General features: G+C 44.9%; 1 protein-coding gene across 1 annotated transcript in view; it reads right to left on the bottom strand.

The window, feature by feature from the left end:
* The window catches only part of kdm6ba (lysine (K)-specific demethylase 6B, a), a 107,467-nt gene that overhangs the window by 7,753 nt on the left and 72,241 nt on the right, over positions 1-27,473 (bottom strand). The window contains exons 5-15 of the mRNA XM_026161650.1: positions 21,700-21,767; positions 5,523-5,609; positions 3,713-3,824; positions 3,354-3,477; positions 3,125-3,220; positions 2,712-2,991; positions 2,512-2,589; positions 2,135-2,305; positions 1,863-2,039; positions 1,158-1,721; positions 96-1,024 (exon numbers count right to left, since the gene is read on the bottom strand). Of these exons, the coding sequence (XP_026017435.1) occupies positions 96-1,024; positions 1,158-1,721; positions 1,863-2,039; positions 2,135-2,305; positions 2,512-2,589; positions 2,712-2,991; positions 3,125-3,220; positions 3,354-3,472 (2,414 nt within the window). The 5' untranslated portion in view covers positions 3,473-3,477; positions 3,713-3,824; positions 5,523-5,609; positions 21,700-21,767. The remainder of the gene's footprint in view (positions 1-95; positions 1,025-1,157; positions 1,722-1,862; positions 2,040-2,134; positions 2,306-2,511; positions 2,590-2,711; positions 2,992-3,124; positions 3,221-3,353; positions 3,478-3,712; positions 3,825-5,522; positions 5,610-21,699; positions 21,768-27,473) is intronic.

Below are 27,473 nucleotides of genomic sequence, written 5' to 3'. Positions count from 1 at the left end.
CTTTCTCCAGTCGCTCCACTTCTATTCTCCGTCTCTCCTCTTCTTTCTTTCTCTCCTGCCTCTCTTGTTCTCTTCTCCTGTTCTCCTCCTCCTGCTTCTCCAGCTCTCTTTTCCTCTCCTCTTCCTTCTTTTCCAGCTCTAGCCTCTTCCTCTCCTCTTCCTGTTTTTGTCTCATTTCCCATTCCCTCTTTTCTCTCTCTTCTTCTCTTCTTTTTCTTTCTTGCTCCTCTCTCTCTAGCTTCCTCCTCTCCTCAGCTTGCATGTGTCCCTCTAGCTCAGCATCGAGTTTGTCGAGAGCCTCTTCAATGGACTGAGGGACAGAGGTTGGAGTTCGCGGATGAGAGAACATCTGTTTGGAGGGGAGGGCTGGGCTGGATGGTTGAGGCGCAGAGCTGACGGTGGAGTGAGAAACTGGGCAGTAAGTTGGAGAGTTGGAAAGCGGACTAGAAACTGTGCTTGTAATCACACTGTCCCCTGCCCTGTTTTGCCCTGAGGAGAACAGAGAAGATGAGGAGGAAAATGGAGGTTTTTCCAGTTGAGCCTGAGCATAGTACGCCATCTTCCCCTTCATATGCTGGGACTTGGTAGCTCCGTGTTGGTGAGACTGGTTTGCGGTGGGAGCTGGGCCTCGATGATTGCCTGGCTGCTGCAGAGCATCCCTGTGAGATTTGGAGTTAGTGACGGCACTGGTAGGGGTTTGTGGGGCTGGCTCCCTTCCTCCTTGCCAGCGGTTACTAGTACTGTCATTGTTCACAGAGCAGCCAGCAGGGGGAGATGTGGCCACTGCAGAGGAAGCAGCCATAGCAACTCTATTAGAGCCGCTGCTGTTGCTATGGCGGCTGACAGAGTAGGGGGTCTGGGACATAGGAGGGTTGGTTGTGATGACAGGTGTTCGAGTAGGTGGCAGGGGAGGGCTGACGTGATGTTGATGCCGGGAGGAACCTGGATGCCGACTATCCACGACCTGATTGTGGCTCTGCTGGCACTGAGGTAGCAGCCCTGGAGGCCTGTAGCTGCCCGACTCCTGAAGACAAAGAATTTTTCAGTCACTTAATATAATAGTGATCAAAAAACAACTGTGTTAACAGCTGAAGTGCCTGCGTTGTGCTGCCCTTTATTAAAGGAACTCATTCTTGCAGCATATAACTTGAACTCACCAGGGAGTGATTGCTGGGCGTGCTCTGATATCTCCAGGCCTCATGTGGACCGCTTTGCTGTTGCTGAGGTACTGAGGTGCTGCTGGCTTGAGGCGGTGGAGGAGGAGGACCCTGGTGGACCAGCCCTGGATGAGGCTGGAAGTGGCTGTAAGGCACACTGCTGCTGCTGTTGTTGCTGCCAGTCGCAGAAATGTTTGCTGGTGACGACTGGGCATGTCGGTGATGATCTCTGTCTCCCCTGGTTGGAGTTGATGCTGTGTGAGAGGTAGCTTGGCTGCCACCTTGGCCCCCAATAAAAGGGCCTCTCTGCATCTGAGAACCACGAGTCTCTTTAGCTTGGCATGGTGGAGCTCTCTCCGGTTTGGAGCCGGGACTAGGGTAGGAGGAGTGAGGGGACCGATGGTTTACAGCCTGAGGTTGTAACTTGTCTTTCTGAAGCTTAGGAGCACATCCCTGGTTGTAGCTTCCTGGAGGGGAGTTGGGTAAAGGAGAGAGGTTGGAAGGGGCCAAAGATGCAGGAGAGGACTTCTGGTTGTAGCTGCCCATACCTTGTTTGTTGTTTTCCTGTTGAGCCACAAAACAAGAGAAGAAGAAAAAGAAAAACAGGACAATGAGAATAATATACAAAGGGCCTGACCACTGCTTTAAATAAAGCAGTGGTCAGTGATCAAGTAGACAGTGCAGAGATTTTGCTCCTGCTCAGACCTGGAACTGTGATTGTGGGTTCTTGCGCTCTGAGGTTTGTGGCTGCCAGGGAACACTGCTGTCCTTGTGAATGGGGTTCCAGAAGGCGGGCTTTGGAGGGTGGTGCTGAGCAGACGACTGCTGCTGTGGCAAAGATTGGCCAGCACCAGAGAAACGTTGCAGCCCAGGGTGAGATACCTGCACAGGGGAAAGCACATTACAATATTTTACTACTCAAAGATCTGAGGAGGGGGGAAAAAGAACTGATTTTATTATTTGTGACTGTCCAATACCTGATCTGAACTCTTTTTCCTTTTGCTGGGGCTGGGACACTCCTCTGCTGCAGGCTGTGAGGGCGTATGCAGCGATGGTGAAGGCGTGTGTTGGATAACAGAGTGTTCACCCAGTGGAGGGCCTGGTCGCTTCAGCTGACCTCCTTGCATCTTTCCTGGGTATGGCCTCTGCTGTGCACAGAAAAAGATCTTAGTTGCTGCAGATGAAGACTATTGCAGTGTCAGTCCAAAGAATCCCTTTATCAAAATATTCACAGCAAAATCTGGGAGGCAAAAGTGACTTTGAGTGGAATTGGTGTTTTATTGGTCTGAACAGGGAGTGCTGGGTGTTTTTGTCGATGATGAAACATGATCCTAACCAATTAGAGAGTTCCTACCTGGTGCACCTGAGCCCACATGTCATCTCCCAGCAAAGGTGGACCCCGGGGAACATTCTGCTCCTGAGGACCCCCAAACTAAAATAGACAGAAAACCAACAAAAGAAAGTGTTTAGAGTGATTTATTGTCCATCAGCAGAGAATTATTTAAGCTCAGTGCAAAAGGCTGACATAGAATAACACTGCAACACTGTTCTCACTTTCAGCATTTGGTTTGGCCCCCTGGAGGGGAAATGGGGGTTAGGTGGAGGTCCGCCGCTGCCCGCGTAGCCTCCATTATGGAGACGGAGCGAGAGGTCATTGGGCAGGGGCATGACCGGATGTCCTCGAGGAGGAAGGTGGGAATCATATAGCTGGCTAATTTCCCACGCTCTGTGATGAGGTGGAGGATGAAGATGGTGGGGAGGTCTCTGCTGCTCCCTCTGCAGAGGTGGTAACATTGGCTGTGGGAGATCGAGCTTCTCGCTTCCTCGCATCGGCCTGGAGTATAAAACACACAAAGGATTAAAAACATTTGAATGACATCAACATTTTAACTCCTCTTGTAGCTTTCTCTAAATCTATTGCATTTTAAACGTAGCTGTGCCACCCATGTCTTTGTTCCATTACTTACCCATTACTGAAATATTTGCTGTGATGGTTTAATCCACCCATAGGTCCAGGAGGTAGATGGGGAAGTAGCTGGTGTTGGTTCATCGTAGGTGAACACCTGATGAGGAGCAGAGACGGGATACAAAGTTGTTGATCGCCTTTAACTTGAACTCTACCAGCAGGATTAACCTGATGAATCAATGCAACCAAAGAGGTTTTGCAAAAAATATGGTGTTGTCATGACTACATACCTGGCAGGTGGCTGCCAGGCGCGGCCGCCCACGGGAGGCCATGGCCCCCGGTTGAGTTCGTCCAGAGGGAAGGAATCCCGTGTGCCTCGCCCGCCAAACTGCTCTATTGGGTGATGCATCCAGCCTGCATGTTTAGTTGTACAGTCACACAATTAACACACAGATACGCTCATAGAGAGAAAACAGAAAAACATCTTTGGACGAAGCTGCCGTGCTTTATGATGCAGATTTTACAAATAACTGGTCCCGTCAATATGTTTTAATTTTCATTAAAAAAAAAAACATCGTAGTTTTTAGTTCTCGTGGCAGATTTCTGACAGATCCATCAAATTCCTTGCTGCATAAACAAAAGTACTTACCAGACTAGCTGTATCTGTGAAGCCCTCCACTGCAGCTCAGAGAGGGCCTCACTCCAACACTGAGAATATGTGGAGGTCTATCTTCAGCACCAGGAGCCTAAAAGCCAACTGCCTGCAGAAAGAGAAGACCAAGAGAATCATTATGAGAGGGGAGTCAGAGACTTTAAAAACAGAAAAACCCATCAGGTCTTTTATTTTATTGGTGGACAAGCTGGTGTGTGTGTTTGGAAGTAAGCGAATGAGAGAGATGGACAGCTTGCCAGCATCTCCTCTGCTTCTGTCAAGAACATTTCCTGAAGAAACTTACATTTATAACTTGTCTGATGACGGCTGCTATGCATAACTCAGCCTGTAGGAGGCAGCAGTAAACTAGTCAGTGTGGAATCTGATTATTTCTGAAGCCCAGATGGCTCAGCAGGGAGCTCACCTCTGAGGACAGACCTGGGGTTACTGTAATCCTTACCATGAGCCTCCTGATAGCCAGAGACAGAGGGAAAGACTAAGAGTGAGAGGCTTTGGTCTCACGCCAACTGTGTGATGTTGGACGCCACGCAAGTGGAAGCGGTCCAAGTGTGCAAGCTGCACAGTGATGGCAGGCCTGTGCTGTTTTAGTGCATGAGAGAGAGAATAGTGTGCTCTCTTTTAAGTGGATGATTGTGTGTGTACTGCAGCGTTGTGTGTGTGTGTGTGTGTATACATAAAGTGTGCGTGCGCCCAGTGGATACACTAAGGTTTAATCTCATTACGGCAGGCGTGATGAAGAGGAAGAGGGGGGGCAGCGGCAACAGACGGTCTGAACAGGATGGGAAGGATAGATTAAGGAGAAGAGGGAAGGGATGGAGGGAGGGAGGTGGAGTGCAGAGTGGGAATGGTGCCATGAAAACGCCCACGCACCTTCCCACAAACACACAAACGACACAAAGGAGATGGTTGAGGGGAAAACACATGAAAGAAGCTGAGAGATAACTCTCTCTCCCCCTCCCTGCTTTCAGAAACACCGGACACACACGGCACAAAAGACCGAAGGTGTCGGGATGAAAAGAAGAAGTGTGTGTTTCAAAGAACAGAGATTCAATACTGACAACAAAAGAGACCAGAGACAAAACCTGAGAGGGAGGTTTAAACCTGCACGATCATGGCCACCGTTAGAAACTAGGCTAACTAAATATCTACCTGTAACATGTTAAGTAGTTAAAAACCACCATTCTGTCATCCATTTAACACCAGATTAGAAGGTTAACCTTTCAAGAACAATACTCAGATTCATCTTCATCATTATATTCAATATAATATCAATGTAATATAAGACATATGTGTAAATATTACATTTAAGGTGGATATTTTGGGCCTAACATAAGTACAGAGATGTTTTATAAACTGCAGTGCCATGACTGAAATGTGCTGCATAATTCATCAGTGGATCAGTGGGAGAGCAACAGACATGCACACAAGGGTTATGATTCATTTGCCTTGCTCAGCATAGCACTGTTCCACTAGTTTTTCCAGAATTAGCTCTGGCCGTACGCAGTACTTCCTCCCACCAGTTCATCTTCCCTTCCTTTTCTTCCTCCCACTAACACTGGATCACGGGCTCTATATAAAGCCCAGCAGAGGATACTTCAAACACTGTACACTTTTAGCTCACGAGGAGGGTTGCTGTTCACTGACACATGAACACCACCCTCAAGGGGCGAGGGATCACGATCTGCCAGACGCTGCTGCTATGTGAAGATAGGCCGGCGTTAACTGTCAGGACTGCACTCCACGTGCTTTAAAGGAAAAGTGATACAAACACTCACGCTGTGCGCACCTTTAGAGTAGCACCGAGTTATTGATTCACAGTTGTGTTAAGTCTCAGCTTCAGCTGCCAATCATTTCTTCCGGGGTCTCCTCAATCCTGAAACACAGAGAAGGGAAAAATGTCAGCTTGTCAGGGAGAAAAACAACAACAACAACAACAACAACACGACCAGGGTAAACAACACTCTGAGTTAGCGTCTCGGTCTCAAAGCACGAGACTGAGTGAAGGTTCTCTCAGCATCGACTGAGAAGCTCTTTACCCCACCCCTTCTCTCTTTTGCTTCAGTGCATCATCTCCACCTGCATCATCCTCACCCTTCAGGTGATGCATGGCAGAGTGATAAAATGGGAGTGAAGAACTCTTGCTCATTCACTCGTGCTGGCAAGTAAGAGGCCCGTCTAACTCTAACAGCAAAAGCCCATAAACTCAGTCAACCATCACATGGAAAACATAGCACTGGCAAAATGTAGTAAAACTGCATTGTGGTGAAAGTAGAAAGGTTTAAATTAGAAGAAAGACAAACAAAAATACAGCTAGAGATCATCTGTGACTTCTTTTGAGAGCAAATGGGGACACGGTGGCCAGGTTGTAATTACTACTTTTATAGAGGGTGTGTGTGTGACCAAACAGCCATCTACCCTGGCTATCACATTGCTACTCAGCAGCATAGTGTTAGAAACTCAGTACTCTGTAATGAGATCGTACACATAGGCGGTAGAAACTTGTTCAAGAGCAGCTCGGGTTCTATCAGATTATACCAAAGCGATGAAATGTGGTTATAGCACCTATGGGTAAGAGTATGGTGTAGGAGAGGAGAAGCAGTGAGAGTGAGCGCGAGCATTACGCAGGTTATTTTTTGGGGAACCCCCGATGACTCAGCTCGCCTGGAAGACGGCTTACCCCAAACCGCTGGGCCTGAAACCCCGCCCCTCCGGGACACCACTTACAGTCAGGTGACCGGGGGCGTTTCTGCACCACTGCAGAAGTAACAACAGCGGGAATTTCTCTGACCGTGTGATGTCATTTCTGCTTCCTTAGAAGCGTGACGCTCGGGTAATCAGTACGTGAGTGCATGTTTAGACAAATAAGCAGGATGTGCCGATGAGATGTTCGGTAGGGGGTTTCGTGGCCGAGAGAATGATCAAACTAGTAAACCGCAACTTCAGGAGAAACGATGAGGAAAATTCTACGAAAATGTTCAGACTGATTAATCCGTAACCGTTTCACCCAAATGGAACGTTCTGCTGCCGAAGAACTCAAAGAAAGACAGGAAGCACTTTGAGAAGTTTAAATTTAAACCTTCAAGCGCTGCAGGTGTTAGCGTGATTGCTACTTGCTTTCAATTTTATTTTGCTCTAACCACAGCAAACAAAAACTACTGCGGTATCTACGGTAAAAGAAGTGAAAGCCCTTTGAGAACATCTGCATCTGTCATACGCAGCTGATAAAACTATCACTCATGACATCATTTATTGTTCAATCAAAAATCCCCTCCAGAGTACATCTTGTGGAAGTGGAATCCCCCCCGCCCCCCACCCCCCGACCATCAAAGAGGTGTTCCTGTCAACACCCTGGTTATTGTAGGAAAGTTAGTTAATGTCCCCGAAACAGCAGCCCAGGGGTCGAGCGGGTACAGAACAACTCTGTGCCGTCGGCCGTCAGACAACCATTACACCCAGGAAGTCAGACAGTTAATGAAACGTTTCTCTGTGGGATCTGACAAGCAAAGCAATTTCATGGCACAGCCCAACGTCACATGCTTGTGGCTGTGCACAGGGAAGCCTGCTTCGTCGCCGATGAGCGCTGAGGGGAACAGTTTAAACTAAATCGTTACACGAGCTCCGTCTCTGTGCCACAGCCTGCCGTTTATTCACAGTCATCCCTTTATGCCTCTGCCTCAGACAAACGCGTGAGAAAAAACGAGAAAAAGACGCCAATAACGACGTCCACTGCGAAAATATCCATCTGTTAGAGTCTACTTGTTTACTTGTTTGTCCGAGGAAAGCACACGAGGCTGCTGGAACGGGAATATGAGCAATGACCAAGGACGAGGGCTTGACGAGGTAAAAGCAGGCAGCTGGGGAGCCGTTTACTGTCTGAGTAAATTCACTGCAGAGCCATTCTGATAAGAAATGACCAGATAAAACTGGGAGAAGTGGCAGATAATAGAAAGAAAACGAGTTAGAAAAGAGCTCTGGCAGCAGTCAGTCTCCCATCAAGCATGGCGGCAAGGCCATGCATGGTCTTCTCTCTCTTCTTGTTCCTTCCTCCCGCAGCTTTACTCCACTTGGCCATTACATAATCAGTCCCAGATAGAGATCGTGTTCTGGAGGAAACACCATGCATTTCTCTCTCTCTCTCACACACACACGTAGCCCCTGCATCCGTCCTCCCCCGCCCCGTTGCCAGGCTCCCTGTGTCTACATGTACTGTATTTATTTGTTTGTGCGTGCACTAACGTCAGTGCATGCTGTTCCAAGATGATGATGATGTGGGCTAACTTTATCACGTCTGCATCTTTACACACACACAGAATTAGAAGATGATGTGCCAGCCAGCGCGCACAAGGCAGTGCAGTTCAGCTGAGGACACGGCAAAGCAAACGGTTTCTGCAGAAAACCAGAAGGAGCTGACCTTTGTGGCGGAGTGTTCACAACAACAACACACACACACACAACTCTGGACTGAGAAAACACTGTGCTGAGCTGACCCTTAACCCACTGCCTCATTCACTTAAGCCTGTGCCGAGCAACAATTCAGGTAAAGCTCACAGTTGCTTTCTTCCGTGCGTACTCCCACACATCTGCTCGACATTGAGGCCGTGACAGAGAGGCAGTAGGAGCATCTGTGGAGGCAAAGTCTTCATATTTAAACTGTGTTGGCTTGAAGTTGCTTCCAATGTAAACATTTAGAAAACAACAGGGACAATCATCAGGTTAGCAGCAACCACGAACGAATCATTATCTCGTTCTGGCTGTCAGTGGTCAGCCTGTCAGTTTGTTGTTCGGCTCCTCAACGCTACTTTTTCCATTAATTTTGGTGGTCTTGACCTCATTCAGGAGATGAGAGATGATTACAGTTAGACTACGTTTTTATCTCTTGGTGAAAAAAGAAGCACAAATTGCAACCGGAGTGTGTAGGTGGAAAAAAAAAGAAAAGAAAGGAAGGAAGAAAACAAGAGGTCCTTTTATTTTCCTGTGACATCCTGTGACTGACAACTTACGACAGTTACAGTGGTGCACAAATCATACAAAAGAGACCAGTTGCACTTGTGTGTAAGTGACGTTTAAAGAGAAGAGGAAGAGAGCTCTAAGGGGAGAGGAAACTGTCGTCACAACCACAGGAAGTGGGCCTCCCTGAGGGGGCGTGTGTACAAATGTGTGAGGGAGAAAAATCGAGCTTTGGGGAAGGGTTTTGGTTCTTTTTAAAAACCATGAGGCTTCCTGTTAAAAAGATAACTCGGAGCGTTTTAGAGTGTGTGCAATAAATGACTTTCTTATGTGACTAATACGAGCAGATGTGAAATAAGCAGGGTCAGCTCGCCACTGCAGGTTCCTAAAAATACACCTCAGACACACAGTCATCCTGTGCGACGGCACGTGTGTCCAACTCATGACTCACACCAGCCACTTCAACAAAAACAAGCGACATAACTGACTTTACTCTGATCTGCTGCTCAAGTGAAAAGCCTGATCGCGCTCTCAGGCTTCTGGTAAAAGTGAGTGACAAACAGGTGATGGGAGAATGGGCGTCTGTGTCACTTGTGCTTTTCGGCTTCTTTTTCACAGAAACTCTAGAGTTTCAGAGGAAACTACAGACTTCTGTGCATGTCAGCGGAGAATCGGAAAGAAAACAAGAAACACCAAAAAAAAGAGGGATGACTCAACACCTCTGAAGGACAAAGCCGAAATCTTAGAAGCGACGGCGGCTCGATTCTCGCACATGAGCAACCTCAGAAGTCCCCCAACTTTTCTTTCTGCTTCTCTTGAGTGAGGCTTTTCTATAACCAGTGTAAGAAAAGCTCTGGACAAACACAGCTGCACGTGTGAAAATAGTCTAAAAATCCCCCTCCCCCATTCTCCAGGTACGTCTAGTCCACATCCAGGGCTGACACACTCAAACACACAGACGCTCAGAAATACACCAAACAAGACTAGAGACAGCTTCCTTGGCAACAGTTACCAGGGGAACTAGTCGCGTCTTAACCAACAGTTATTGAAGTAAGCTGGCGAGTCTGACATAGAGAGACGGGTTTTATGAGAGGGCTTTACTAACCAACATGTTTCCTGAAACACAAGGCAGACTTGACCTCACACCATCCCCATCCTCTTCCTCACTGGACTCACATTGTGTTTCACTGGCAGTCTGTGTGTGTGAATAACACTTAGCAACATGTGTGTGTGTGTGTGTGCATGTGTAGTCATATCCTTATGCGGACCAAAATCCCAGTCCCCACGAGTTTGAAGGCATTTTTGAGACTCAAAATGTGGTTTTAGTGCCAGAGTTATGTTTAGAGTAAGTGGCATGATGTCAATTAGATGTCCCAGCAAGACATGAATACCCGACATGTGTGTGTGTGTGCGAGAGAGAGAGTTGCAGCTAATCAGAGATAATGACAGCATGTGTGCAGATGGTCAGCACGCCGTTGTTTTTACAGTGGGTGTAATTACGATCATTTTGACTTTATCAGAACAACCGTGACACAGGCAGAGCAGCTTTGTTATGACGTTTGTTCATTTAGACCAGAGAACATCCAAGGCCTGTTTATAGATTCTCCAAATACCACAGCTGCTGATCTTGTAGGGTTTTTTCCCCTTCATGAATCTCTCCCTACTCACCGGCTGACTTATCAGCTATTCTCCCAGCGTGGGTAAATGCAGTCACAGGAGGTGAGGCGAGGTACCAAAGGAAGGAAGAAAATTCTTTCCAAGTTGTGAGAGCCTGTTTAACTTTAGCTATGAGTCACACACACACACACTGTAGGTTCAAACACAGCCCTTCCACTGTGGCATCATCGCTGATGGCAAAGGGCCAGAGATAACAGAGAGTGAACTCAGAGGGAAAACTTTCTCCTCACTCTCACTGGCTTTAAAATAGTAGTAGAACAGGAACACCCCCTTTCTCCTGTAGAAAAGCTTTCAACTTTGCAAATGCTAAAAGCTAACGTAAAAGTGTTTAACATTAGTGTGGTGCATCTGAACCCCTGCCTGCTCAAGTAAAAAAATAAATAACTAAATAAATTTCAGTTCACTCCTTCAGATTGCGAAATGTATTACACAGAGGATCTATTTTTCCCAAGTGCCCTCAGATCACATCACAGCGTAATATAAATGTCCAGTACAGCAAACAATCGATGTCCATGGTTTGTGTGTGGCCGGTGACATACCGGAGCCCTGCTGGTTTGTAGAAACTAATGAGAAAGAAGTATCAGGGATAATGAATTCATCCATACACACTGCTATGATGCCGTATTTCAAAAGCTAAAAAGCCAATTATCGTCCATAAAGTGCCGCTGGCATATGCATTTAGAAAGTTCAGTTGTGTCTATTCCAGTTTTTTTTGCTTGTTTTACTGCCAATTATTGTAATTTTGCCTCATTTAAAGCTCATGTTTTATATGACTCTTTTCACCAAATTGATTTTCCCCCCTTTTTCATACCCGACAGACATGCATAATAACTTTTACCATATGCTGGACCCTACAGAAGACAATATGGTTGTTGTTTTTGGGCCCCCGCTGCCAATTTTGGCAGACCTTGATCCCCAGCAGTCTGTCTCTGAAGGCATAGTGGAATTCCACACTTGCCTGACTAAGATATTGCCTCCAGCTGCTCCCCCAGCAAAGTCTTAAAGCCCTTCTTCCTTCAGTCAGTAAATCCTTATCAGCGTGCACCTTTTAAAACGCTGCATGGACAGGCGATCAGCTCATGCACTGAAAATTAGCTCTGTGCAACCACCCCCCCGGCTATATGTGATGTCATCATGTTTATTACATAGAGGGTGTGCGTGGGGTCAGTTGAGGTGAACAGGATGCCTTCCTTTAAACGTTGAAATGAAACGATGGGCAAATTCCAGCCAGCACATGGAGCAAGTCCAGATTTAATCGGCTGAACTGTCGGGGTGTGTTTGACAAACTGATCATCGGCAGAGCAGACGTTGTTCTGAAAACACACACAAACCCCTCTCTCGACTCCTCTTTTACTTTTTACTCCACCTCTCTCGTTCTGCGTTGCTCTCTGAAAGAGAAACTACACCCTTTACTGGAACGGTTTCAACGTTGTGGTGTCGCACAGATGTTTCGCTGCCACATTTGATCACTGACCTCAACAGTTTCACTCTGAAAAACTTGTAACTTGATTATATTCGTTTTGTGTAACGGGTGACAAAAAATGGTTGATGCGCAGCACCCACCATCTGACAGACAGTGTTAACTGGCAGGAGTAGCTGAGTAATCACTTCAAGCCAGCCTACTGACCCATTTCCAATGCCAGGCACATGTACAAAGGAAAAAAATCATAGTGAACTAGTTACATCTGTATCAGGGTTACTTATGGAGAAAAAGGAGAGTGCTGTGGGTGGGATTGGGTGAAAAGCTCTAATAATTTGCTCTTCTTACTGAGGTTTTAATGACTCAACCGCTGCTGTTGAGCTTCTTTCCACTGTCACGTCTGTTTCCTGACGCGTGTGTATCGCTTTAATAATCGTCCATGTTCGTCATCAAGTCATAGTAAAATAGGCGGCGCTTGTTCATTCACACATACACACGCACTCCTGTTGAGAGCACTGGAGGAAAGGGGCGGGGCTTGAAGCAGCAGCACACAGTCGGCACGGCGTGTTAGAAGCGAGGTGGAGCTTTAACTTTTTTTTACTACCCCGACATGAAAAGGTGAGACAAAACACGCTGCTGTTTCCATGCCAATCAATCTGATCGATCGGAAGTGAACCTTCAAAGGGATTCGTTTTTGTTTTCTCAGCGATCCCCTGCCAGCACGCTCCTCCTTCTGATCTCCCCTCGTTTATTGCGGGCAATAAAATGACAAATGAGCGACACGACCAGCCACAAATTCTCACCAACTGCCTTCTCCTGACTAAAAAAAAAAAGTGTGTAAAGTCTGTGGGTGGTGATGCAATAGCTCATTATGATACTTCAAACGCTTGCAACCACTCCTCCAAACGAGTTAACTGGGTCGTTATTTTGATGTAAGGCGGCCAAGGCGCACGTATACGCACGGGCCAGACGCAGAGAGACTTTAGTGGACTATCTGACCCTGAAACTCAGACTTTAAGGTCAGCACCCATCCCCTCGAAAAAAAAACAGAGGTGATGCAAATCACTTCCTTTCAATCAAGCTCTTTGTGTGCGTAACTATGACTGGAGGGTGATTTTGGGGGTTGGGGGAGGCAGCTATCCATTCACTTTATACGGCTGCCGACCTCGGTGATCCTGCCCACCCCCCTCTCCAACACACAGACACACAATGGCGTGAGATCTCATTACACAAGCAGTTTTCTGTCCTCTAACTCCCCTTCCCCTTTTCCAGCCACGGCATGATCATGAGTTTTCAAGGCAACGCGAAACGGAACTAGGACCGTGGTCGCGTTACCGTGGATGGAGCTGTCATCACACACTGTCTGCACGCACAGACTAGCTTCAGGACAAAAGTTGGGGAAGTAGGTTTCGTGTTAAGTACAAAAAAACCGCAGATTCCCATCCTATCGCCAATTTAGCAGAAATAAGCCCACGTGCGCCGAATGATTAACCGGGTCCGGTAAAGACGCTCAAACGTGAATATGACGAAAACAATTCGGCGAACTGAGACCCAGCCTACACGCGTGGGATTAAAGGGAGCCACCCGTGGTTGAGAAAAACACAGCGAAATTCCCCCACCTCATCGATTACACACGATCGACAGTTCCACTCAGCCAGTTCCGATAATGCGCTCATTGTTCCGAATCAATCAATGGATCAGTAGCCGAACATGACAGTACGGCTATGGTATCGCCCAGTGATGCCACACGAGGCTATTTCATAGTAAACTTTCTTTTCACCCCCCAAAACCCACCCTCATTACAACCAAAACAAAGTCGCCTGGACTTTTAAATCCCCCTCCTCCTCCCACCAGCCCCGGCACTCACCGGTCACAGCAGAGCTTCCAACAGTCGCAGCAGAAGGGAAATAAATTGTTGAATGAAATATGAATGAAGTATCCGGGTCCTCGCTGTCAGTCACAGCAGCCTTTTACACTCGCTGTGTTTGGAAGTTTAGAGCTCCGAGTGTGCATAGAAACTCGAACAGCCGGCAGAGCAGCTACAGTCCTATAATCCCTGTCGGTCTCTATCGTTTCCTTTCCCAATAAAAAACAGAACAAAAAAACCGAAACTTGAGCCTCCTGACAGCAGGAGAGCGTCTCCGGTGTCCGTGATGGGCTCGTTCAGATATTTTACTCCGTGTCTGATGGCTGTCTCTGCTGTCAAGCCCCAGCTCCGCTCGCACGGCTCTCCGTGTTTCTCTCCGCGTCAAAGAAGCTCTCTCACTGAAGCTGACGGGCACAGCTCGTATTGCGCTGAGCTGTGTTTAAAGAGAACGTGACGTCAATCCCCGCCCCCGGAATCCCAGGGTAAGCTCGCGTTAGATCCGACTGCCGGTACCGGGCCCGTTTATTTCTCTTTGTACCTTTTTATTTTTAACTCCGGAGGGTTTTTTTTTTCTTCAGGCAGACTCGTGACCAGCGCTTGGACTCCAGCACAGCCAGCAGCTATTTCTCTGCCTCGGTCTATTTCTGGACGAGGAAGCGCCCCTCACTTTATATTACCCACAGGAAGACAGACTATCGCAGTGTTTTAGTCTGAGTACATTTTTGCCTGTGACTTGGATTTCTTGTACATCCGTAATAAGAAAACTACTGGCCTCACAGATCCACTGCTGAAAGGATAGAATGGTTTCTTCTCTTTGGGCAACTTGCACATTGTTACAGTGAGAACAGACAGTCTGTTACGTTAGACTCAACAGTTTTCTAAAATGATACAGCCTGCCCTCAACCTGACTAGAATACACTATTTATTAATAACACAGTTACAAAGATGGTAAACATGTAATAAGTGCTCAGTAAACTTTAAATTTGTGGTATTTGGTTCAGATTTTATGTACCAGGTTAGATCCCTTCTTTTTCCTTCAAAACTGCTGCAAACTGCAACCTCAGGTTCCTGTTCCAGCTGACAGGAGTGGCACCCAGTGTGGTCTTGTGCTGCTGCAGGCCATCGGCTTCAAGTTTCAATGTGTTGTGCATTCAGAGATGCTCTTCTGCATACCTTGCTTGTAGCAAGTGACTTATTGTTGCCTTCCTGTCAGCTCTAAGAAGATTGGCCATTCTCCTTTAATTTCAGACATCAAATGAGGAATTTTCACACAGAGAAGTGCAGCTCACTGGCAGGGGCTGAGGTAGAGTGGCAAAATCAACCCTTTTAAAAAACCCACATATGCAGGTATTGCATATAGTTAAAACGATTCAAATAAAGTATACACATTTCATATAACTACCCTCTAGATCTGCCCCTGCTCACTGGCTATTTGCTCTTTTTCAGACTATTCTCTGTACTTTGGGTATGTGGTAGATTGGTAGTTTGTAAAGCAGTCAGAGCAGCCTGTCTGGCACTAACAATTGCATTTCCTAACCATCTACTTCATCAGGTCATCTTGACCATAAATGGCTGATTAGATATTCACATTAGCATACAGTTGAATGTGTGTAACTACTGAGTGGCCAGTGATTGAATGCTCTTGTGCTTTGAGTTATTTAGTGAAGGTGGGCAATGTCTTCATTATGAGATGTGAGGTTTGTGCTTTAGATAGCTACATAAATATAGCATAAATGTGTTTATAGAGTGGAAGGTCTGTGGATGGACCTGATGTGGTGCTTATAGATATGTTAGATGTACAGAGTGTTTTATGGCTCAATAATATAGAACTACTGTATTTTTTATTTGTTGAAACATAGTTCTCATGGCTTTGCCATATAAAACCTTGACTTATGAGTTTAATATATTTCTTGGTTGTGCCTACTAGATGACAGTGATTTGACTGTGTGCACAGACAGCACAAGAATTATATGCCACGTGCTCAAAGGTAGCCAAACAAGACTTTGAAAACTACAAACAGGTCTCTCCAAGGCCGGAAACATTTGGTCCAGCCATTCCTTGCCAAAGCAACCATCCTGTTCTCTATAATAATGCCAAAGAGCCACACTGGTGCAACCAACAGTATGCATCACAAACCCAACAAACACACACAGGTTATATTTAGAAAGCACTGCCTCAGCAGGATAACAGGAGGCAAAATTAGTTGCCGCAGGGAGGACGGGAGTGTGTCATGGATGATGCTAAGACGATGACTTATGGATACACGCGCACACAGTTTATTTATGGTCGGAACAATTCTAAAAAGAGAACAGACTACAAACAAACAATAAAATCTGAACATTGTGAAACCACTCCTAGCCTCGGTGCAAATCGCTGAGGCTACACTGTAAATTCTAATTAATAAGCCTTAACCTCAACCAATGGCCTTAAAATAGTAAATAATTGTTACTCAGCTTTTTTGAGTGCTTCAGAAATCAATAATTTAAAAAAAAGACCTAAAGATACAAGTGAAACTTTTTCATAACATAATACATGTACATGTACATCTACTAAGCTGTCCCTGTTCACACATAATAAGTCAGAAATCATCATTTGGTTTCACATGTGATGATTTTAAGACGTTTATTTAGTTGCATTCAAGTTCTAAAAACTTGTACCTTTAAAAGTGTGCAGGTTTGACAGAAGTCTCTTCTTTTCTGTCTTAATCTAAGCGTTAGTCTTCAGATAAATATGAAAGTGTTTTTCACAGCTTCAGGGAAAGTACTCTGGGGAGGTTCTTGGGATCATCCATTAAAATATCTCTCTCAGAAATACGGTCAGTCGTGTCCGTGTCAGGGTGGAGAGGATTTGATGAGACGGGCGCAGCTACATCAGTGACAGTCAGCAGCATTAACAGACCCCAGGCCTCTTCATTCTCACAAGCCTCTTTAAAAGCAACCAAACAACTTCCACTGTGTACTATTTAGATTCTTAGAACTCTGACTCAAAACAGGGCGAGTTCATCGACATCCAAATAGGAACAAGGAAATAGTTTCAGCCATGCAAGCTCAGTATTATAACGAGTGAACATCCTACAGAGAGGTCAGTACTTATAGAAACAACCATGTATCTACAAATGATATTTAAATCCTTAGAGTCAAATATGATGATTCATTAACCAGCCAGCGTGGCTGTAACAAGCTTCATGTAGAGTTGCCTCTGTAGCTGACACTATCAGTACTGTCAGTATTTGCATGGAGTTCACCTGCTGTAACACCTGGAGGGCCAAACTGCATTCACTGTGTCAACCTCGGCAAGTTGACACAGATAAAAGCCATTTATCATTAAATATTGTTGGCTGCACTGAGAAACAAAGTTAAACACTTATTGCAAGTTTAATAACTTACCTTACTGTTCCTTAAAAGATAAAAAGAGCCATAAAAATGGGCAAAATTCAAGCACAAGCTTGAATTGGTGCTAGCCAGCCCTGCAGAACCTTTTCGTATTCTTCGTTTCGTATTTAGTGGTAAGTCCAATAAAATCACGGCAAAGATACAAATTTCGGTGACCGGTACATTGCTTACACTGTATGTGACATGTGAAACAAAGACAAACAGAATGTAACATCGGATTTGGATGAACATTCAGTATTCGCTCGTCTGCCTTCACATGCATACGAACTTGAGAGCATCCCATTCTCCCACACTTTGCAGCTACAACAGCTTCAAATCTTCTGGGAAGGCTTTCCACAAAGTTTAGGAATATGTTTATGGGAATTTTTGACCCATCCAGAAGCGGATTTGGGAGGTCAGATATTGACATCTTCTTCTTTTTGGCAGACTTGACACAATGTAGCGCCAAGTCTGTTTCCTCCTACTGGTGGAACAATGTAATTGTTTCCTTTGCTTCAGCTCTTTTGCTTTATGTTAACGTCACTCGAAGCAATAAGTAAAAAGTAAACATTTTCTCCGTACAATTAACAGTAACCTCATAAAATCTAGTGAAAAGTATATTTTTATTAATTAAAGTAAAGTTGGCTAATTTATGTAGGTCAGGAAAACTTCTGGAATTTACAGTATATCAGTCTCCTGCTGCCTGTTCCATTTTCCTAACACAACGTTAAATGAGTGGAAGCATTTTTGTTTTTATTAGCTCGCAGTGAAAAGTGACAAGAAGAGAAAGTGTGTGCTAGATTCAAGCCCCTGGTGAAGTAAGTGCATGGCATGTGCTGCGTGTCCTACCGGGTGGATCTAGATGTCTATTGTGAAGTGACAAAGACTGTTCAATAATGTGTTTTGTGTTGAAAACGGGGAGGGACACAGCACAGAGGGGGTCTTTATGGTACTTGAAGGCAGTGGTGCTTATATGGATGGATTGTTTTTCTTAAAGCCTGTGTTTATGGTACGTACAGTACTGTGCAAGGAGCTTGGAAGCATTAATGGCTGCACCAAGAATAGCAGTAAGGGTCCACACCAAAGTTCACATCAATAATGTCCAATTACATATTAATTATACATCTGATGTGATGAAACACATTTTAGCATGTCTTTTGGATGCTACTAAGGCTTGTACTGCTCCAGTTGTAAATGATCCACCACAGAGTACTGAATTATACATTATCTGTTCACAATTACAGTGGTTAAAGTTGACTAAATGCTATTTATTTAGCTCAACAGGGATGTCTTTTTAAGTCCAGCCACAGAGTGGCCAATGTTGCCTTACAGAAAGAAGGTTCCTGGTTCAAACCCTCTCTGTGTGGAGTCTGTTGGCCATGGATGTGTGCTAGATAAAGCACTCTGAATGGTCAGTAAGACTAGAAGCACCATATAAACCCCAGCCATTCCTCTTTAAGGAAATATTGTGCTGTTGGGGGTTTTTGTTGTGTTTTTTTGGACTGGTGAGTCTGCTTTCTCATATTGCTCCTAGTGTGAGATTAGTACAGTACTCTATTCTATTACAGTGTGTTTACTGTCTAAAGCGTTGTTTCGAGTGAGTGCACACCAAAGAGTGCGGTGAGAGAACATCATCCTGCAAAAGTGAACAGGAAGAGGACTGCTGATTGATGTGGGCACGGGTGGGACTTTAGTGTGCCACACACACTGCCCCTGCACAAACACAGTTTCCCCCAGCTGCTCCTCTCATACATGCACCCATATAATAAGAGTTTGAAAAGATTAAATATATATGAGCTGAATTCCCATACTTCTTCTCCCACAACAAGTGAAGCTGAGGAATTACAGCTTGTCCCAGGGTCCCGAATGTGCATGTGTGTGTGTGTGTGTGTGTGTGGTAGGAGGGGACAATAAAGAAAAAAAAAGCAAAGCACTGTTTTTGCAGCTCTGGTACAAGGCTAACAATCATGTGTTTATGTGTGTGGAAGAAATGCAGGCATGTGTGCATGTGTGAGACTTTGTGTGTGTAATTAAAGAGATCAGGGATGGGGACGGAGCAGTTCTCACACTCCAAATATATACAGCACCTACTTTATGGGTGTGAGACCCCAAATTCCTGTCATGCCAGCCACACGCATGCAAGCATGTTTGAAAAATAAACAGCTTATAACAGTGACGGGGTCTAGAAAGAAAGTTTGAGAGTAGCAAGTGAAGTTATGTGTCTGTGTGTGAGGGTGTGTGAGCCTGGGTGTAGGAGACTGTGTCCCTGGTACAGATGGTACTTTTCAGCCTCTGATATGTAGGATTGTGTGTGGGACTGTGCGCGCGTATGTCCGTGTGTACATGTGGCATAACGTGAGTCAGCTTTTGGGTACAGCGAGAGACCCACAGACACTATAATAATCACCTCCACGCACACTCACACTGCGAGGAGACAGAGAGCCACACAGGCAGTCAGACTGAGAGACTGCCTAAGCACACCCACATATAGCTGGCTGAATGGAGCGCTGCAGCCCTGATAATTAGGGCCTTTACTCGAGGAGAGAACGACTGATAGGGAGCCCCGGTTTTTCCCTTAGTTCCCCAAACAACCAGCTAATCCCAACTGTGGTGCTATGATAAGCTAAGAACTCCAGTCGTGCTTAATATACTCACCCTCCCCCCAAAGTTATACTCGGTGAAAAGTAAAGGAGCTTACAAAGTTAGGAGCGCATGTAAAGGAATACATTTTCAGCAGATTGTCCCAACTAGTCAATTTCCTATCATGGAGACTAAGGCTAAGCCACATGTCCCTGCAGATAACTTTGCTTTGATGTTTGCTGCTAAAACTCACACACTGCACTACAACATTGAGTTTAACCAGACAGCAACCGTCCAGTGGTGTAAAAATGAGCGTGCAGCAGCAGCAGTGACATTATAATGTGATTACAACACGGGGTAACCGGGGAGGTTTTGTTGAAGGTTACATAGCGTAAAGCAATACGACATTTACATCATAACCCAAACTGCTTTGGAGGTTGGGAAAAGTTTTCGGTAAATGAAACTGTCAGTGAGATACGGAGAATTTTGCTAATCACAGCTTCCTCGCTGATTGCTAACAGAATGAAAAACGAAATCGTTGATCTCTCGCTCTCTAATGTGGTTTTGATATGAGCTGAATGGCTGAGTCAGCAACTTTTACAGAACATGCACGTTCAGCACTTACGGCACACACAAAGTTCAAAAGCATAAAAAGGTGTTTGCGTGTATGAGAAATCATAAAAGAGGAGTAATCCACTGACACCCGTGACTTTGCAACTCACCTCCTTCATAATTAATGATTGTGTGTGTGTGTGTGTCTAATGTGCACTCCTACTGCTCTCTTACTCACTCTTTTCACACATCGACCTACTCCTCTACCTGCCTCACCTACTTACCCTAATTTTTTATAGCCTTTATCTGTTACATAACTGGGTAAAGTCAGTTAAATGCTGAGGTCACAAAGTAGAGTATAGTTTATGAAGGACAGCTGTAGTATATTTTACAACATTGTGAAAAAGTCTTGAGCAACGCTTCATTTCTTTATATTTATTTAAAACTTGGCAATAAAAGTGATTCTGATTTTGTTCTGTTCTCTGTCGAGATGATCCCACACTGCTTCTAAAAACGTCGGGTATACTTTTACTGCATTGGGAGTGTTTTGGGGATCACTGTCATGCTGAGAAATGAAGCCCTTTTCAGTCACACAGTTTTCATATTGCTTTGGATGGTGGATCAAAATCTGATGGTTCTTTTCTGTGTTTATAATTCCATCGATTTTGACAAGATCCCCAACACCGCAGGCTGAAATGCAAATCCAAAACACGACAGAGCCTCCACCGAGTTTTACAGATGGCTGTCTGCACTCAGTGTCATATCGCTTCTCTGGCCAAACTTGGATTCTTCAGTTCATAAGACCTGTTGCCACTTTTCAATCCAGTTTTTGCGTAATTTTGCATAACTCAGCCCTTTCTTCCTGTTTCTCTTCCTTTGTCCATGGTCACAAAGAATGGCTTCTTGGCAGCCACTTTTCCCCTGACACCATTTCTGATGAGGCTTCAGTGAACATTAGATGGATCAAATGAAGGGCCACATGCATCTCTGAGGTCCTCTTGTCAGGATTTGTCTTTGTTTCTTAAAGGCATGACTTTAAGATGCTGTTTTAGGCCCTGCCACTGCCTGTCCGTTTGTCCCCTGCTTGTCCAATTTCCTCAAATTTTTCAAAAAAAAACACTGCACATCAAGTTGATATATCCCCAGTTTTTGGCTAATAGCTGTTTCAATATCACCTTGTTGGTGCAGAAATATAATTTTTATCTTATGTTTCACTTTTTTTGGAAAGTCAACGAAAGAAAAGGTGCATTTTTATTTTCTTTTTATTTTCTTAAATGATTCATAGTTTAGTGTTAAGTGGCTTACAAATATATGTGTATATATATATATATAAACTGAATGATCTTCGGAAAGCATGGAAAGCTATTGCACAAGACCACTTCAGAAATGAAAACAGAGCCTGGCTCCTAGGAAGCAAAGTATGAAGAAATGCGGGGTGGCTCAAGACTTTTGCACAGTACTGTACTTAGTACTGCTTGGTTATGTGAAAACTGGCACCAAGTTAGAAACTGTGGATCAGAGAAGAAAGTATATGTTTAAAGAGTCCTACCTTGAGATCAGAGGTGATGTAGTCCCTCTTTTTTAGCATCCACCGGACACCATGACACCTCTCAGCTCCTGAAACCACAACGGGGGGACCACGAGTCAGTCTGGTGTCAACATTAATAATGTTATCAGGAATATGGAGCTGGACACTTCATTTGCTCAAAAGAGAATTTTGACAAATAAATAAATAAATCACTGTCATTTTAAGACTTTACTCCCAAAATGAATTTAGTCTCCCCCCCCGAGAGCAGCAATGTGATTCTATTTTCACCTACTGTCAAAACTAGGTTAAACACATGTGACATTCCAGTGTGAGTTGAATCAGCGGTCATCATTTCATCAGCTCTTTAGCTGAAGAACTAGAAAAATGAAAACTGTTCTCCTGCTAAAGGCAAACTCACAGGGCTCACTCTTTATTCTCTGCACCTGTCTTAATTATGCACGCGTGACGTTTGCTGAATGTTCTGTGGTCATCGTGTCGATGTGTCATTCTGCGGCTGATAAACCACAGTGTGAGAGTGTCAGCCAAAATGCACAGCAGGGCCGGGACCAGCGCTGTGGCCATCTGTGTGTGTGTTCCTCATGTGCCGCCTGTTCAGTGATTCACAGTGTCACTGCTGGGCCACATGACTGAGAACAGGTGGCACTCTGGTTCACCTCCCCACCCCCAGCACACACACACACACACACACACACACACCTCCACATACACCCTGAGAACACAGAGCACCTGCAATGTGCTCAAACACTAAACAGGCATGACTGTACACAACGCACACACATTCTGTCTTTTTTGTATACTCAGATCCACAAAACGGACTAAATACCCCCTCTTTTAACAAATGGCTGTCGACGATGGTTGCGAGCTAAATGTCTGCGCCTCACTAGTCCTCTTACTCATATCTTACCTTGCCTGCTCTCGCCCCCACCCTTTTTTCACCTTAACATTTGACCTTTGACTTCCAGACAAAAAACACTGCATCCTCTTTCCTTCAGTAAGGACCACACATGTGTATGGATATGCATTTTTCCACTGTCTTGTTGATCAATGTGTGCAAAAAACTTACAGTCCAATAAATCTCACTTTCTTTCTCCACCTTTGCAATCGTTCTTCCTCACACTCTGATATTCTACCTGCAGGGCTGCAACACATAACACGCCCACACATTTCAGCTTCCATATGTTTCCCTGCTGAGCACGTCCACGCTGAACCAACGTAGTATACATTGCCTAGAGCAGCTTGTGCAGCAAAAAACAGCTGGCTCAGCCTGATCTTGCAGAGGCTGGTGGCTAAGGCCCCCAAACCTTTGAACTCAAGGTCAAAGGGCGAACTCCCCTCAGGAGCCACAGCTGGCTCCAGTGTAAAGGTGGAACAGCTCTGTGTGTGTGTGTGTGTATGTAGGTAGATCAGCAACAATTTAGTTTTTTTTTTTAGTAGTGCCACCTTAAAAAAACCACACAAGCCTGCTTGACTTGCAGGCTGAATAGTTGCAAGAATAGACTGTCTTTCATGACATATACAAAAAATGTCACAACCTTTCATATAATCATTTGATTTTGTACTGATATTACATGTGAGGGGGAAGAGGGGGCAGATGTGAGAAAGAGATGATTAAAGACAGGAAGGAGGCAAGACAAAATAACAAAAAGGAGTAAACCGCACATTTAATCAACATATTTAAATTGAAACGATGACAGATTAAGTCTGACACAAAGTGAAAGAAAACAGGCCAAGTTGCAAGAGATAGAGTGAGAGATAGAGCGGGCTAGAAAGCGATGCTTATCTTTTGTCTGTAAAGGTTAACCAGTGGGAGTATCTTCCTTTGACATTAACCAGCACAGAGAAGAGAGACAGAGGGGTGAAGCAACAGACTTTGCTCAGAGGCGGAGAGCAGCAGAAATGAAGACGCAGATGGGCACGGGAGGGTGGCAGGAGATCGAGTAAATGGCCTCTAGTCATGACAAGAGAAAATAGAAGGAAAAAAACAAAGACAGGTGAGAAAGGAAATGAAGCAGGGCTGGTTTGACAGGCATAGGTAGAGAGAGAGGTTAGTGTCTGGCCTCAACACCAACACAGCACTGTGCTGTTAGCATGTTGCTAATGGTGCAGTGAAAAGATGAAATAGCAAAAAGCCAAATTTGCTGAATACGTTAATAAGGCATTTAGCATTTTTATTATTTTAGGTGACCAGCTCCAGAATATGAGCAAGCATCCGAACAGTTCTGACATGAAATATAGATGCTACAAAAATGGTCCAATCAAAACATGAGGTCAGATGGTGGAAAACCAATGAGATCATTAGGTCACTGAGTAAACGGCACCTTTCTAAAAACTGTCTAAAGAGCTCTCGTCTTAGAAACATCAGGTTCAAAGGCTCCACATCTAAGTGTTCCACCTGCAAAACACACACATACAGTATGTTTACGATGTCCACACACCCACATACACACACATTTCTATCCATATACAGCAATTAAGTGCAATAAAGTAACCACACACTTGTCCAGTTCCTGCAAATCCACGTGTGTGCACAAGCTGATACCTGCATTTCTTCCTACTTGATGCAGTACCTATCGACTTTGCACACAGCATAATCACATTAACCACACTAGCACATTCACCTACTGCCAAACACACACACACACACAACCCTCAGCATGTGCGAGCCTGTATGGCGTGAGTATAGTAGCCTTGCTGGAGTTGCTCCAGTACTTAGTCACCCGTGAATCAGAGGTCTTTTCAAGTTAGGGCAGCAAGCTTCATACCCATACCCACACACACACACACACACACACATATAAAACAGCAGGTTGCTGCAGGAGTGGTGCTAAATGACAGGGTTATCTTCACCAGTGTCTTTCCGTCTAGATTGCCTGTCTGCTGTGCATCTCTCTACAGCCATTTGCTCGCTGTGCTTCTCGTTGTTGTGCGTTTCAAAAAAGAAAGTCATATCCTTAAAATGACCTTTAGCAAAGCCACCAGCATGTGGGCAAATCCTATAAAGTCAGCCCTGATTGGGACACACACACATCAAAGAGCTAATCATAAGCAAGAACATATTGTTCTGTGAACAACTTCATATCTCCAGGAATGTTGTCACACCACATCCTGAGTGTGCGTGCGTGAGGATCAGGATACGGGTAGATAAGGATAATTTGCAGTGGAGTTGTATTGTTCACACTGCCTGGTTAACAAGCTACAGTGAGGAACATACATCACAGTGGGGTTTTTTCTGATTCAGTTGGTAGGTCAAAACTTTCAGACTCAGTCTTCTGTACTGAGTTGGTGTGGAGAGACCTGTTCTAGCCAATGAACCGGCTTTCTGTGTGCATAGACGACAGAGCCATAAAGTCTGTTTTCTGTTTCATTTGCCTGTTTGCGAGGCCAGAGCTGGCAGAGCCACAGAGAGTGAGGAGGAGTGTCAGGTTGGCTGCGGTTGGGGATGTTTGGCTCGGTGAACTTCTACCATACGGCTTTAGTAAAAGGTCATGGTCAAAAACCGAGCCTGGCTCACAAACCATCACACCCACTCTGACTCCCACACGGGTGGATAGAAGTGACAGACAAGGCAGACAGTCTGACTTCCTCTTTGGGGACAAAGCAGGAAAATGACACCCACATGAAGAAGGGGTGACAGACAGATTCACCGACTAGAGCCTCACCACACTCGCAGACACACACCCGGAGACCGTCTGAATATCCAGCAGCAGCGAGACAAACGCGGAGAGAAGGCGAAAGAACAAGAGTGAACAGTTGGTAATAAATTGTGTCTAGACAGACGCTAATGAAGGCAGCCTGACTGTGGCTGCTGCCAAAATTAAGACCTGTGAAGAGTGCAATTACGTGTGTGTGTGTGAGAAAGACTGAAAGAGAGTCTGTGTTTTTGTGAGCAGTTTGAGCAAGCATGTGCAAATTGGTGTTTGATGAATATAACCCTTTTAACACTGGGCCTTTTTTTTTACCCTCACTGTCCTTCTTTTTCTTCTCTCCCTCTCTTTCACACACACACACAAGCAAACCACACCAGAGCAGCCAAGCAGAGCGTGTCCCTCACAGCTGTAGACGGCATTCAAAGTGCAAACTCTGACGCCGGCACAGTCTTATGACGTCAGTCCTTCAAAATAAAACACAGCTTTGCTGATAAGCCCTGAAAACCTGACTCGTCAACTTTATCTCGGAAAAAAAAGAAAAACTCAGAATCCCACGTACATAAGGGCGGACACAAAGATCCGAAAATAAACACCCGCCCTTGAGATGTTTGGGGCTAAGCAGGAGTAAGAAATTAGTGGGTTGCCTACTGCTGCAACTGGGAAAAAAGGATTGTTATGACAAACCTAGTCCTTGATCTCCCAAACCTAAAAGAATAGTAAAAACTAAGAGAAGTACAGTGCAAGAGGTCCAAATCCCGGATGAGCCCCCATTTATGTTACAACCCGGCTCAAAAGCTGCAACATAAATATGGAGACTAACACCAGAATGTCACAAAGAAGCGGTTTTATTTGAAATTACATAATAATGCTACCACTAAGACATAGACTAGTGTGCCTTCCCACCAGGTGTGGTGAATTAACAACAGCTGAACACTCTTGCGCTGCCACTGCAAAGAGATTAGGGGCTACAGAGGGGCGTAATAAGGATAAAAGGACATTAAATGTGGAGATTTAATAAAACTAACTGTTACATTCACAGCTATTCAAGGTTGCATCAGTTCATCAAACTTTATACTAATCATTACTTTCCTGTGTGTTTTGAAACTGTTCTCTAGTCAGCTGCCTACAAACCACCTCTGTAATTCACAGGTTGTGCGCACAGGCTATACTCTACAGCTCTCACTAAACAGGGTCATCACAGGGATGAAGAGGTTGGTTGTGCCGATCACTGAACATTACGACATTCCACCGTTTCACTGTGTTTGGCAATGCACCTGCAGCCTCTGAATACCTAAGTGTGCATACTGACACACTTCTGGTAGCTCAACAACAACAACAGTACTAAAATGGAGAGGAGCAGGCAGACGGCGTGTTTAAACTCGCTTCAAACTGAGAAACACACCGTCTGAGAAATGTGGCCCGTGGCGTCCCAACAAAATAAAAAACTGCAGAAGGAGAAGAAAAGAAAAGGATGTCTTTGATGAAAGTGGTAAATGATTCAAATTAGTTATGACAACGACACCTCTGTGTGTGTTACAAGATGGGCAATTTCTATCAACAGCTGCAGGCACCAAGGACAAATAGTCATTCCTGTTAAACAGGCTTCAAGTCCATTTAAAGTGTCTAAAGGACGGAGGTGTAGCTGGTACACTGCAGTGAACAGCAGCACAAACTGGAAAGCATGCGACACCCAATCAGATTATGACATTTATGTTACTTCGATTACATGGATGATGTATGTGACTATAAGGTCGTAAGCTCTGGACGCACTCTTATGCTCTCCTGAGCTGTTTTAATATAGGTTTGAGGCAAAGCTGGAGAGCTGTCAGGCAAGCCCTGCCAAGCCCACATACTTGAGCAGAGGTGCTAAACTGTACTATCCAGTTGCTCAATAACATTTAAGTTAACCGTCACATACCAAAAAGACTGACTCAGGTCTTTATAAACACGCCACTGTGCGTGTGTTCGCTCTCAACCATTATGATTTCATAGCAATGCAATAAAAAAATTTGCAACCAGCCAAACTGTGTAGTTTTAGGAGTAGACTGAAAGGCAGGAATGGTAAATAATATGAAGGAGCAGGAGAGTGTGTTTGCATAGGTTACTATGTATACTGCATGTATATAA

This window comes from Astatotilapia calliptera, chromosome 3, assembly GCF_900246225.1.
Source record: "Astatotilapia calliptera chromosome 3, fAstCal1.2, whole genome shotgun sequence".
NCBI lineage: Eukaryota > Metazoa > Chordata > Actinopteri > Cichliformes > Cichlidae > Astatotilapia > Astatotilapia calliptera.
Note: the sequence above shows the minus strand (reverse complement) of the source record. Positions and strands in the feature narration are given on the sequence as shown.